This window comes from Micropterus salmoides, unplaced genomic scaffold (assembly GCF_014851395.1).
Source record: "Micropterus salmoides isolate LMB-PRFRI ecotype aquatic unplaced genomic scaffold, ASM1485139v1 Ms_hic_scaffold_1, whole genome shotgun sequence".
NCBI classification, from domain to species: Eukaryota; Metazoa; Chordata; class Actinopteri; order Centrarchiformes; family Centrarchidae; genus Micropterus; species Micropterus salmoides.
Window position 1 is genome coordinate 50,945,417 of NW_024040040.1, and position 13,765 is coordinate 50,959,181.

General features: G+C 40.3%; 2 protein-coding genes across 3 annotated transcripts in view; one reads left to right on the forward strand and one right to left on the reverse strand.

The window, feature by feature from the left end:
* The window catches only part of LOC119893815 (NACHT, LRR and PYD domains-containing protein 12-like), a 636,326-nt gene that overhangs the window by 162,676 nt on the left and 459,885 nt on the right, over positions 1-13,765 (forward strand). The gene's annotated exons all lie outside the window — the stretch shown is intronic.
* The window catches only part of LOC119896432 (NACHT, LRR and PYD domains-containing protein 12-like), a 30,863-nt gene continuing 21,745 nt past the window's right edge, over positions 4,648-13,765 (reverse strand). The window contains exons 7-13 of the mRNA XM_038709870.1: positions 12,635-12,808; positions 11,447-11,620; positions 10,610-10,783; positions 7,383-7,556; positions 6,705-6,878; positions 6,099-6,272; positions 4,648-5,670 (exon numbers count right to left, since the gene is read on the reverse strand). Of these exons, the coding sequence (XP_038565798.1) occupies positions 5,661-5,670; positions 6,099-6,272; positions 6,705-6,878; positions 7,383-7,556; positions 10,610-10,783; positions 11,447-11,620; positions 12,635-12,808 (1,054 nt within the window). The 3' untranslated portion in view covers positions 4,648-5,660. The remainder of the gene's footprint in view (positions 5,671-6,098; positions 6,273-6,704; positions 6,879-7,382; positions 7,557-10,609; positions 10,784-11,446; positions 11,621-12,634; positions 12,809-13,765) is intronic.

Here is a 13,765-nt window from a genome sequence, read left to right on the forward strand (position 1 = left end):
AACGAACTCCTCCTAGGGATTTAGTCCGACCGACTCAAATTTGTGCTGTGCCTTCTAAAGGCATTGAAGATGAAAAGTTGTGCTATTTGCAAGTTTTCGTCAATGGGCGTGTCCGTGGCGTGGCGTCAAAGATCAACTCTTCGCCATGACACGGAAGTTGTCGTAGCTTCAGTGTACATGCTCACATCTGGACCAAACTGTACATGTAGGATGAGAGTCCCGCCCTGAACACATGTACATGCTGACATTCACCCACAGTCATAGCGCCACCTGCTGGCAACAGGAAGTGACTTTTAACGAAGCAGCCCCCGCCGCACGTTTCACCTACGTGCACGAATTTTCTGTGGTACGTGTATCTTGTCCAGACGCACAAAAAAGTCTCTTGGAGCCATAGCCTAAACCCAACAGGAAGTCGGCCATTTTGAATTTTACGTCAAATTTTGGATGATTTACACACTTCGTACTTTAACGAACTCCTCCTAGGGATTAAGTCCGACGACCTCAAATTTCTGCTGTGCCTTCTAAAGGCATTGAAGATGAAAAGTTGTGCTATTTGCAAGTTTTCGTCAATGGGCGTGTCCGTGGCGTGGCGTCAAAGATCAACTCTTCGCCATGACACGGAAGTTGTCGTAGCTTCAGTGTACATGCTCACATCTGGACCAAACTGTACATGTAGGATGAGAGTCCCGCCCTGAACACATGTACATGCTGACATTCACCCACAGTCATAGCGCCACCTGCTGGCAACAGGAAGTGACTTTTAACGAAGCAGCCCCCGCCGCACGTTTCACCTACGTGCACGAATTTTCTGTGGTACGTGTATCTTGTCCAGACGCACAAAAAAGTCTCTTGGAGCCATAGCCTAAACCCAACAGGAAGTCGGCCATTTTGAATTTTACGTCAAATTTTGGATGATTTACACACTTCGTACTTTAACGAACTCCTCCTAGGGATTTAGTCCGACCGACTTCAAATTTGTGCTGTGCCTTCTAAAGGCATTGAAGATGAAAAGTTGTGCTATTTGCGAGTTTTCGTCAATGGGTGTGTCCGTGGCGTGGCGTCAGAGATCAAGTCTTCGCCATGACACAGGAAGTTGTTGTAACTTCAGTGTACATGCTCACATCTTAACCAAACTTTACGTGCTTGATAACTCTCCCACCCCGTTATGGAGGACCGATCCTGACACAGCCAGAAATAAATACAGAAATAAATAAATGCTCAATAAATAAATAAGCATCCAATTAAATACACAAAAAAATAAAGTAAATAAATAAATGTAGGTAGTAATTAAATTATACAAGGAGACATAAATGTTATATTTTAATTAGTGCCTTTACTTATTCACCTTTGTTATAATTACCTTATTTGTTTATTCAACTTTATTTATTACTAATTTTTTTAATGTATTTATTTATGTGTGAGTTTTAATATTTTTGTCTGTTTTATTCTTCCTTTGTATTTATTTACCTTATTTATTTTCACCCATGGTATTTATTTCTGCCTGTCTTTTTTAAATTTTTGTATGCATTTCTGCCTCATTATGCAAATGAGGAGGGGCTGTGTCTCAAGGGGTCATCTTCTCTGCTATTGGTGGACCAGTCAGACAGGAGAGCTCCTACTCTGCCTGCAGACATCAACGATCTTGCCCCTCACACAGTCAGATGACTTCCTCAGTGCGCTGAGGTGTTTAACAACTCTGAAGACAATACTACCAGCAATGTCTTCCTTCTCTTTTCACATAGACGCTCCGACAGACAGTGCTTTCAGTTTGCTGCATGCATGGACACAGAACTGCGGTATAGGGAGAAGCACACGGTCAGCTGGCTGCAGCTAAATCTGGAGTGCACTCGTATTCAATTCTGTATGGTAAATTCAGTTTTAACGGAGCAGAGCGAGCTGACAGGCAGAGTTATAGACTTTTTCTGTCTGTTTCTCTCTTTACAAAGACGCATGTTGCAGTCAGAGTCTTCTCTGAGATGCGAGCACGACATACAACACAATTTATCAAATTACACAACGGATATACAGTATGAAAATAATATTGATTGGATTATACTCACAGGAAGTATAAAACCTGTTACATGGGTCTATTAAAAGTAAAGTAACACAAAAATGTCAGGGAAATTACTTTACTTAGATTTAAGTATTGCAGTTGTACATTTGAAATACCTTCCTACCTTTCTGATAGGAAGCCTTCTTGAGGTGGTATAAAACATTTCTTCTTATATTCTGATTTGAGTTGTGGACAACTATGACCACATGAATTAAAAAAATTAAACATTTCACTGCCCAAGTCAGCTATAACACAAGTCTTGTTCATTAGACTACATGCTGTACAGTATTTGACTACAGATTTTGTCCCAGGATTTATTATGCATTTCTTCTTCTTCGTTGCATGATTTAGAATAATAAGGGGAGAAATGGGTCTATTCTGAGTTCATCCTGCACTGCAGCAGCTAATAAAGTCCATTTAATCCCAAAAACGCTTTTCTTTTAGGCAGGCTGGAGCAGAAAACAACTCACCTTTCTCAAGTTGTACAGTAATGTCACATGTGTATGAAGGTGGATCAAACAAGCTAATCTTAAATGTCAAAGTAGAGAGGATCCTAGTAGGCCTATTTATTTTCATTCATTACACAATATGAATAAGCTATGCAGACAGTTGTAAAGAAAGAACATCTTTTTCTTCTGTTCTCTACTTGTTATAGTTACACAGTATTAGGGGTGTGGGCTGTATTAAAAGTATCCACTGTTCTCCCATGCTCTAACACACAGTAACGATGAAATGTGTGCTGTTCTCACATTCTCCCTCTGTATGTACACATAAACAACAAGGCAGGGAAATATAAAAGGAATTTATTTTATTGTTTGGGTACATTATTGTTCAGTGTACATGGTCACATCTGAAACAAACTTTACGTGCTTGATAACTCTCCCACCCCGCAGACATCTACACGTCAATACCGATTTATATTCATAGCGGCAAGTGTTATGTAGCTCCACATAGGGGACACAGGAAGTGACATATAGCACCTTCATGCGGCGTCGGAACCGCGTAGGAAATTCACAGCCACACCGGCAGAGCTCCAGAATATGCAACTCGGCCGGTTCACGCGCGGACGCGCTACAAGTGCGAGGGCCCGCCCAACGCTGCTTGCAGCTTTAATGTTTTCCTTGTATCTGCTTCCCCTTGGACATATTATCCATAAACATGGTATTTCATGGTACCATGGTATTTATTTATGCTGATGACACACAAATGTACTTGCCCGTCAGATCCACAGACCCTGGAATGCTGAGTTCACTTACCGACTGCCTTTGTGAAGTAAAAAAATGGATGTCAAATAATTTCCTCCAGCTGAACTCAGACAAAACAGAAATCCTGGTCATCTTGTCCCAGCAGATGGCCTAGTAAATCACATTAAGCCTGTTGCAAAGAACCTTGGTGTGGTTTGATAGTAATTTAAATTTCGAGCAGCACACCACAAAGCTTGTTCAATCATGTTTTTATCAACTTAGAAATATAGCAACACTTCAATCTTTTGAGGACACCAAGACCATTTTACACGCCTTCATCTCATCACGCCTGGATTATTGCAACAGACTTTTCACTTGTTTATCCTAAAAATCTATTGATCGATTCCAGACTGTCCAGAACTCAGCTGCCAGGTTTTTAACCAGAACAAAGAAATATGACCACATTACCCCTATTTTAGCTTCACTACACTGGCTCCCAGTATGTTTTAGAATTTACTTTAAAATTTTATTGATCACTTTTAAAGCTCTTCATGGCCTCTCGCCTTGTTATATTTCTGACCTTTTAGTCCCATACACACCAGCATGTACCTTGAGATCCTCGGGCAGAGGTCTGCTGTCTGTTCCAGAGTCTTGACTGAAAACTAAAGGGGACTTTTACAGGAGAGCCTTTCTCGATTTTATTTGACTTTTTTAAATCCCTTTTATTTTATTCTATTTTACTTATTTTATATTTATCTTAAACGTGTATTTTAGTCTTTTCAATGTTTTCTTGCTTTTATCTTGTATTGTTTTTGTATTATTGTTTTTGAGGTATTATTGTCTTTACACTTGTTAAAGCACTTTGTAACTTGTTTTTGAAAAGTGCTCTACAAATAAAGATTATTATTATTATTATTATACAGAGTGCAAAGGATAGTTGGAGAAATTAGATGTGCAGGAAGCGGCAGGAGAGACAAGAATCATTCAAGAGGGCAAGAAGAAACAGTAGAGCACCTATTTCAATGTAGGTGAAGTCATAACCTCTGTGGAAGTAATTACACAATTTGAATGAAAAACTAAAAAAAGTAGAACACACTATAAAGACTTTTTTCAGGTTTTATCTCCTTCTTTTTGTTCCCCACATGCAATTATTCAACTGTTATAATATAATATGATGATATTAGTGGTAATGAACAGAAGTTCAAGTTCCACTTGCAAATTTTCGCGGGTTCTCATCGCCTTCTCGCGTTGTGTGGGAACACTTGTAGCGAATGTAGGATTAAATTCACGTTTGGTCTGAAAACACCATAAGGCTGCACAAAGCCTTGGTGAGTCTAGCAGCAGCTGAAAATTAGCAACACTAGCAACGAATCTTCCTCAGTCCCAAATAAAAATCTGGATATCCAGAGAAGTAATTCAATAACTGGGCTTTATTTATACCAACATGCAGGACATTTATATTTATATTATGATTAGGGAAGTTTTCATTACATGAGAAGGAAGATGGGATTTGAATATCAGGATTTGTGTTCGTTCTGCAACAATATAAACTGAAATGAGAAAACAGGACAAATATACACAAGTAAATAATCTTAATCACTAATAATGACACTAAAGTTTAGAGTTAGTACTTACATATATTTTTTTTGCTGATTAATTTAATGTCAAAATAAAAACATATCCTATAACAAGTTATTAAAATGTTCTGGTGTTCAGTGTGTCATCAAGGTTTAAAACACCACTGGCTTTTCACTAACATCCAGATACATATCAGTGACTAAAAACGACTGTAATCAATATTTTCATATTAACAATGGATTAGATAACGACGTGAAAGTGAAAGAGGTCTTTCATAGTGACAAACCTGCAGATAAGTGTCAGCAGACTTTGCAGTTCTTTAGTTCAGTTTTCTGCAACAACACAATCTGTTGGGATATACTCGTAAAATAGACTATTTTAAAAGTAAACAAATATATAATTCTGCACTAATAATAATATCAATAATATCTGACCGAAATAAAGTCCAGGTCCAGCTGGAGGAGATGGCTGAGTGTGGAGCAGAAGGAGTGGAGGAGTCTCAGTGTGTCTGCAGAAACTGTGACAGAGCAGCAGCAGAGCAGTCCAGATCCACTGATGGTCACATTCAGAGGAACACACAGGGATGATGGTGGACTTGACTTTGTGTCTGACAGTGGAGCTGATCTCAGAGCAGTTCAGACTGCAGCACTGTTGTGATTCCTCTGTCAGTCACTGCTGGATGAAGCTCTCCTCTCCTCTCCACTCTACCTCCCAGTAACAAGGCCCAGTCAGAGCTTCTCCACACACAAGCTGCTGCTGCTGCTTCAACCTCTCTGGATCGTCAGGACACAACTGAACCCCTCTCAACACCACCACCTTTCTCATCACTCACACTCTGACAGAGATCACTTCCATCTGATGAGAGAAGAAGACAGACAGCAGAAGTCATAAATCAGAGTTTACAGAGCATTGCACAGCATTTAGCATTGCACAGCCCTGATTGATCCGAACTTCATTCAGAAAACAAACATTTTAAAAGTGGTTGTCCTGCTGACTTGCTGGCAGACTGGACAAAGCATGAATTCACATTGACATCATGTTGTAAACATTTCAGCATAATTTTTAACCCTTCGTTGCAATTAAATCATAGCAAAATCTTTACTTTGGTTTCATACCGCTGTAGTAATTGCCGGCTGTGTTTACTCGCAATATCGCATTGTGTATGAACACTGGAAGATAGTCAAGCGATAAAACCCAAGCCAGGATTTACTTTGCGTTTGTTCTGAATTTAAATTAATACTGTTCTAAACACCACCATGGACTGACTCCAACCTTCTACTGACCTCAGAGTCTCCAGTCTACAGTGTGGACTCTCCAGAAGATCACACAGCAGCTTCACTCCTGAATCCTGCAGCTTGTTGTTAATCAGCTCCAGCTCTCTCAGATGGGAGGGGCTGGACTTCAGAGCTGAGGCCAGAGAAGCACAGCTGATCTCTGACAAACTGCAGCCCCACAATCTGAATAAAGAGTAAATTATGTAACTTCAGAAGACAATGTTCCTGCTTGAAATCATTGTGTTACAGAGCTGAAGAAGGTTTAGAAAGCATAAGTTTAGCTGAAACATTATTTATTTATTCAATGTATGTATTTATTTTTTTTATCATAATTTATTTAAACAAATGTAAGATGTGAAATATAAGATAAAAAGCATGAGATTAATAGGTTCAGAGTGAATTATCCAGTGTAGATTTTTCTTGTTATATTAAAGTTTTAAATGTAGAGCTCAACAATGCTCTGGCACAGTCAATGGACTAAAGCAGTGAAGAAGAAAATAGACTTTAGCCCTCAGTGTAGATCAGTATAATGTCAGCTTTATGTCTGCGGTTTAGTATCACCACAACTTTCACATAAAATTAATCTAAGCACAAAAGTAAAAAAACATGTCTGACCTCAGAGCTTCCAGTATACAGTGTGGATTCTCCAGAAAACCACACAGCAGCTTCACTCCTGAATCCTGCAACTTGTTTCCACCCAGCTCCAGCTCTCTCAGATGGGAGGGGTTGGACTTCAGAGCTGAAGCCAGAGAAGCACAGCTGATCTCTGACAAACTGCAATCCCACAATCTGAATGAAGAATAAATGATGTAACTTTAGAAGATAATGTTCCTCCTCAAAATCATTCAGGATTTATAATCTTTTCAGAGTCAGTATAAGCATAATATAGCTTCACAACAATGTTGGAAATTAAATAATGAATATAACTGTTATTGTCTGACAGTTGAAAAAGAGATTATTTATTTAATGTATGTATATTTTTTCTATAATTTATCTAAACATAAACAAGATCTGAAATATAAACTAAAAAGCACGAGATTAAGAGGTTCAGAGTGAATTATCCAGTGTAGATTTTTCTTGTTATATTAAGGTTTTAAATGTGAGCTCAACATTGCTCTGCCACAGTCAAGAAGAAAACAGACATTAATAACACTAAGATACTCAGTGTGGATCAATATAATATCAGGCATATGTCTGCAGTTTAGTGTCATCACATCTTTCGCATCATATTAATCTCAGCACAGAAGTATCACTGCTGAAACCAGCATGGACTGACTCCAACCCTCTACTGACCTCAGAGTCTCCAGTCTACAGTGTGGACTCTCCAGAAGATCACACAGCAGCTTCACTCCTGAATCCTGCAGCTTGTTGTCACTCAGGTCCAGCTCTCTCAGATGGGAGGGGTTGGACTTCAGAGCTGAGGCCAGAGAAGCACAGCTGATCTCTGACAAACTGCAGCCCCACAATCTGAATAAAGAATAAATCAAATAACTTCAGATGACAATGTTCCTGCTTGAAACAACATGATGAATCACATTCAGATGTGCCCCTGCATTCTGGACCATTTGTAGGAGTTTCACCACATAAACTGGAAGACCCGCTAGAAGGGCATTGCCATAGTTGAGGCGAGAGATAACCATGGCCTGTTCCAGAAGCTTGGTAGCATACTGAGTTAGGTAGGGCATTATTTTTAAAAGACAATCCATGATCTGTGCTGAGACAGTAGGGTAATTTGGCGGGAAGAACAGGTAGAGTTGGATTTTATCTGCATAGCTGTAGTAGGAGAAATCATGCCAGCGAATGGTCGGCGCCAGTGAGGTGGTGTAAATTGAGAAGAGAACCAAGCTTTGGGGCACCAAGAATGGCAGTGAGATGAGGACAATTGTCCTTGCCAAAGCTCATTGTAGGAACGCCCAAAGAGGTAGGATTCAAACCACAGGAGTGCTTTGCCCAAGATACCCATTGCTGAGAATGCAGACAGCAGGATGCTGTGTCAAAGGGAGGTGATAGGTCTGGCAGAAAAGCGCCAAGAACTGGGCTGCAGATCTAGCTGATCTTATGGCTTCTGTCACAGACAACAGAGCCATCTCAGTAGAGTGGTCACTCTTAAGGCTGACAAACTTTAATCAAGGAGGTCAGTCTGTGAGAGGAATTCTTAGACCTGCTTGAAGACCACCCTTTTAAAGTTTTGGATAGAAATGGTAGAAGTAAAACTGGCAGATAGTTCTCAACTATTTGTTTAACACTTCTGTCTTTGAAGAAGGAGGCAAAGGTATCGGTGGACAGGTTTGTGACTCGTGTAGGCAGAGGAGGATGTAGTAGAGATTTAAAAGTAGAAAATAATTTCTGTAAGTCAGTGGCGCTGTTGTTTCTGTTATCATAGAACACAGTTATGACAGCTCTAATACTGGCTGAGAAGGAGGATAGTAGTGTGTGGTAGCCTTTGAGGTCAGCAGGGTCTGTTTTTTTAGCATTTACTCTCAGCTGCTCTGAGATCGGTACCCAGCAAATGGATCATTTTAATAAGCCACAGGTGGGGCTGGTAATCCTGTACAACCAGGCCAGAAACATGCTGACAAAATAGGTCAAAGCAGTAAAGAGAAGCCACTCTGATGGCCCTGCGTCAATGTGGAGAGGCCTGATGGACATCCCCAAATACAGATGACCATACCCCTACACCACATGTGTCATTTTATGTGCCTCGCGAAAGCTTTAAAGATTCATGATTGTCCTAAAATAAGTCTATGCTGCCATAAACTACATCTCCCACAATGCATGTTGATTTTGTGACATGAGAAGTGACGGCATTCCACCACTAGATTGCGATGTTTCCACACCCACTACAGTAGTTTTCCGACAAGTGAAGATGAGAAATGTATACAAACAATCCCTAAATGTCCAAGACGAGAAAAATTGATGCAGGAGGAAGGCAATTTCATGAATGGTGGGAAAGTGAATACATGTTTGTGCTTCAAGGAGAAAAACTGGTAGGCTAGGCCTATGTCGAGGCAGTATCAGTGATGATAAGCCCGCATTTCACCCCTCTCCCACTCGAACATCAAACATCCACCCCTCCCCACTGACACCCCACCTGCACTCTGGATATTTGATAAGGGCGTGTATCTGCTCTTTCAAAGATTGTGTCATCATCCTGCTGGGCTCAGCTGGCCCCCATCTTCACAAAGATCAACATATCACTGGAGCTATGTGAAGTTCCCTCCTGCTTCATGTGCTCCACTATTATCCCGATCTCCTAAAAGATCCTCCATAACAGGATTAAATGACAACAGGCCTCTCATCCTGTCATCCATGGTAATCAAGTCCTTTGAAAGACTGGTGTTGGCCAACCTGCAGGACATGGACGGCGCCTACCAGGCAAACAAGTCAGTGGATAATACAGTCAACATAAGACCACATTACATCTTGCAGCACCTTGAATTTCCAGGGACATATGCAAGGATCCTGTTTGTGGGCTTCAGCTTGGCATTCAACCCTTTCATCCTGGAGATCCTCCACACCAAACTCAACCAGTTTGCTTATTGCAGGAGCCTGGGCAACAGCATGCACCTGAGAGGAGGGAGGAGCCAAAAGCACAAAAGTGCTGTTTTCCTATAGGCTGTGCTCTCTTTATGGGCAGCCTTAACATATCCTCATGGCCTTCATACCTTTTGAGTTAGGTTTGGGTTTACAACACTCACACACATACTTTCATGCATCCACACAGGCCCCACACTATCCACTATCCCCACATGCAACCATTTCTCCCCACTCCACTGTATTTCCCTGTTATTAAATTAATTAATTTGGATTTTGGAACTTCTGTGTGTGTGTGGACTCCCTGAGGCAAATTTGTAACAATGAGTATAATACAAGCCTTCCATCTGCAGTTTAGTGTCAACACAACTTTCACATCGTATTAAGGGCTGTGTCCACCAAAACGTTTTTTGCCAGCTGAAAACGCCAGCTGCTCTTCTGAGGCGCAGCGTTTTCTCCTCCTGCTTTGCTTGCTATGATACATAAAATCCATGGTTGCAAGTAGTTCTACCTAACTTCACTGGATGTAAAAATGTCAACACAGAGCAGAGTACTTGCTTCTGTATGAAGAGAAGGCTGAAGCAGGTAGAGAGAGAGGACGGACTTGCCGTGTCTGGGTTTATGATTTTATGGGCAAGGAAACGTCTCAGTGAGTCCACGAGGATGAAGCCCAGTTCCAGGATAGCAACCGTTGCTACGGTGTGGTATTTGTCCCGCCCCTCCTCTATGTAACTGGACGGCTGGGTAAAATGTGAAAGTGACGAGTGCAGCGTTTTTCCCAAAGTTGAACATTTTTCAACTCACGGTGACCGAAAAAAATGCTCAGTGCGGAAATGATGCTCAACTTCTCGTCACTCTGCTGGCGTTTTTACCAGCTTGGAAAAATGCGCTGCTCCCATTGGAATGAATTGAAAAAAGACGCTGGCATCAGAAAAAAATGCTTTGGTGGACACGGGCCCTTATAAAGTAAAAAAAAGGTCTCTGACCTCAGAGTCTCCAGTCTACAGTGTGGATTCTCCAGAAAACCACACAGCAGCTTCACTCCTGAATCCTGCAGCTTGTTTCCACCAAGCTCCAGCTCTCTCAGATGGGAGGGATTGGACTTCAGAGCTGAAGCCAGAGAAGCACAGCTGATCTCTGACAAACTGCAATCCCACAATCTGAATAAAGAATAAATGATGTAACTTTAGAAGATAATGTTCCTCCTCAAAATCATTCAGGATTTATAATCTTTTCAGAGCTGAAGAAGGTTTAGAGTGTTTAAGTTTAGAAAATGGAAACTCCAAACTCCTGAACCCAACAGGATCCAGGTTCAAACTGTAAAATACAAAAACGTAAAAAGAGCTCTCATTATTATTAATAACAATGTGCTGCTACTTCAATAAAGAGGTCGTGACTTCACCTCTTAAACTCTGCAGCTCCACCAGTGGCTCCATCTATACATGCTGCTGTGCAGCCAAACACAAATAAAAACCCACAGAAACTGATTGAAGATTCGACTCAAGAATCCAAAGTTTCCAAAGATGCCAAATATGTCAGGATGAATTTTGGGGAAATGGGAACAATAGACATCTACAATATTTATTTTATGAATAGTGGAGTCATAAAATCAATTATTGTCTGATAGTAGAAATGGAGATATAATGGAGGTTATATTAAGGTTAAAAATCAATGGACTAAACCAGTGAAGACGATAAATAGACTTTAGCATAAACATACTTAGTGTGGATCAGTATAATATCAGCCTTATGTCTGCAGTTTAGTGTCAACACAACTTTCACATCATAGTAATCTCAGCACAGAAGTAAAATATGGTGTCTGACCTCAGAGTCTCTATCCTACAGCTTGGACTCTCCAGAAAATCACACAGCAGATTCACTCCTGAATCCTGAACCTTGTTGTCACTCAGGTGCAGTGCTCTCAGATGGGACGGGTTGGACTTCAGAGCTGTGGCCAGAGAACCACAGCTGATCTCTGAAAAACTGCAAATACTCAATCTGAAAGAAGAATAAATGATGGAGTTAAAAATCTATAAATAATCCAATCACATGTGTTCAGGTTTTAAATGTGTTGCTCAACAATGCTATCTCCTAATCAATGAGCTTTTCCCTAAAATGAGTAGAGCCTTTTTCATTGTGTTATTGTGGATCATGATAATGCCAGCCTTCTACAGACATCATCTGAATGTCAGCAAAACATTCATTTACCTATTCATGTCAACACAGATTAGTAATGTATGTGTAGGGGCTTGTTTAATAATATTCATGGGGTCCAAACATTGGGGGCCAACATTCTGGACACCACAAGTTTAAATGGCTGTATTTGGATTAAGACCTTATTATACGGTTAAAATTGGGTTAGGGGTTGGTTTAGGCTTAAGAGTAGATATGTAGTTTAAATGTTGTGGTTAGGGAAAGGAGCCAGGGAAGGCATCACATCAATGATGCTTGCCTTTTGTGTGGGAGACCTGGGTTCGATTCCCACTGTAAGACATCCACCATTGTGTCCCTGAGCAAGACACTTAACCCCTAGTTGCTCCAGAGGCATGTGACCGGTGACATGTATAGCAATTGTAAGTCGCTTTGGATAAAAGCATGAGCTAAAAGAATAAATGTTAATGTAAATTAATGGCCCCATAAAAACAGTGACACACGGCTGTATGCGTGTTCTGAGGGATTAATATCAGTGATCAGACATTTATGAAGACACATTGAAGTTAAAAGGAATAAAAGAAATAAATGTACTTCAGCAAAAAACTTTATCAATTTAAAACAGATATTAGTTCAGAGGATCTTCTGGATACAGATATGACCATTTACCAGAAATGATAAGTATTACAGTTTTTTTTTTTTTAAATAAGTCATTTGTGACTGCAGAACTTAATACAAGAAACATGAAAATATGAATAAAAGAAAATTACAACTTTATGGAGGTAAGATATGTTTGAACATAAATAAGTTCCAATTGTTCATTCAAGATCTAAAATAGTAACAGACAGTGAGTGAACTGACCCCAGAGTCTTCAGTCTACATTGTGGACTCTCCAGAAAACCACACAGCAGTTTCACCTCTGAATCCTGCAGCTTGTTGTCACTCAGCTCCAGCTCTCTCAGATGGGAGGGGTTGGACTTCAAAGCTGAGGCCAGAGAAGCACAGCTGATCTCTGACAAACTGCAGCGAATCAATCTGTATTAAGAATAAATGATGCAGATAAAAATCCACATACAATCCATTCAGATGTGTTCAGGTTTTAACTGTGTAGTGATGTAAGAGAGTGAGTGACGTTGTCATTGTGTTATTGTGGATCATCATGTCAGCCTTCTACAGACATCATCCAAATGTCATTCATACACCTATTCATGTCAACACAGATTAATAACATGCTGCTGATCTCAAGCCATCATCTAGGGTGGTAAACTATTTAATATGTGATTATCATATTGATTTATTTTGTTTTACTTAAGCCTGGCTTAGTCATAAAGATAATTTTAGCCTAAATTAATTCACTTACAATAGACTTTATTTTTCCCGTGGGAAATTCATTTTGGGCTCAGTGATGCTGGGTTCATTAGAAACAATAAATTTCCATTCTACAAACAGACATCTGAAAACATTTTTAAACGTTTCACCAAGTTGCCAACATTGCACATGGCCACATATTGCACATCACTGTACCTCCACTGCTCTCCTAACATTATTCCATGGAATGAAGCAGTATGTAGCACATGGACTATTTTTTGGGTCTTTAACAGACTCTTAATTCTACTTGTTATAGTGTACAACTCTCCGTGTCATTATTCAGAATATTTATCTGTATTCCTAGAATTTTTGTCCTTAAAAGAATATCGAGCCCGTTCTCATCTCAGGACGTCATATACCGACGATTAGAGAAAGAGTGACACAGCGTAGTCTCTATGAGACGCTTCAGGAAGCCTCTCTATGAGACGCTCTGGGGTGTCCCGTACAGACTGGAAGTGCTAGTTAGCTAGCAGTAGCTAGTTAGCTACATTCGTGATAAAAGTGTTGACAGCCCCCCGAAGCCCCTACCCTCATCAGAAATGTTAGTACCTAAAGCTAAGTCACTGACTTAGGTTTAGGTTGATGTGCTAACAGGTAGGGTTAGCCTCCCATGTGCTGCTGTAA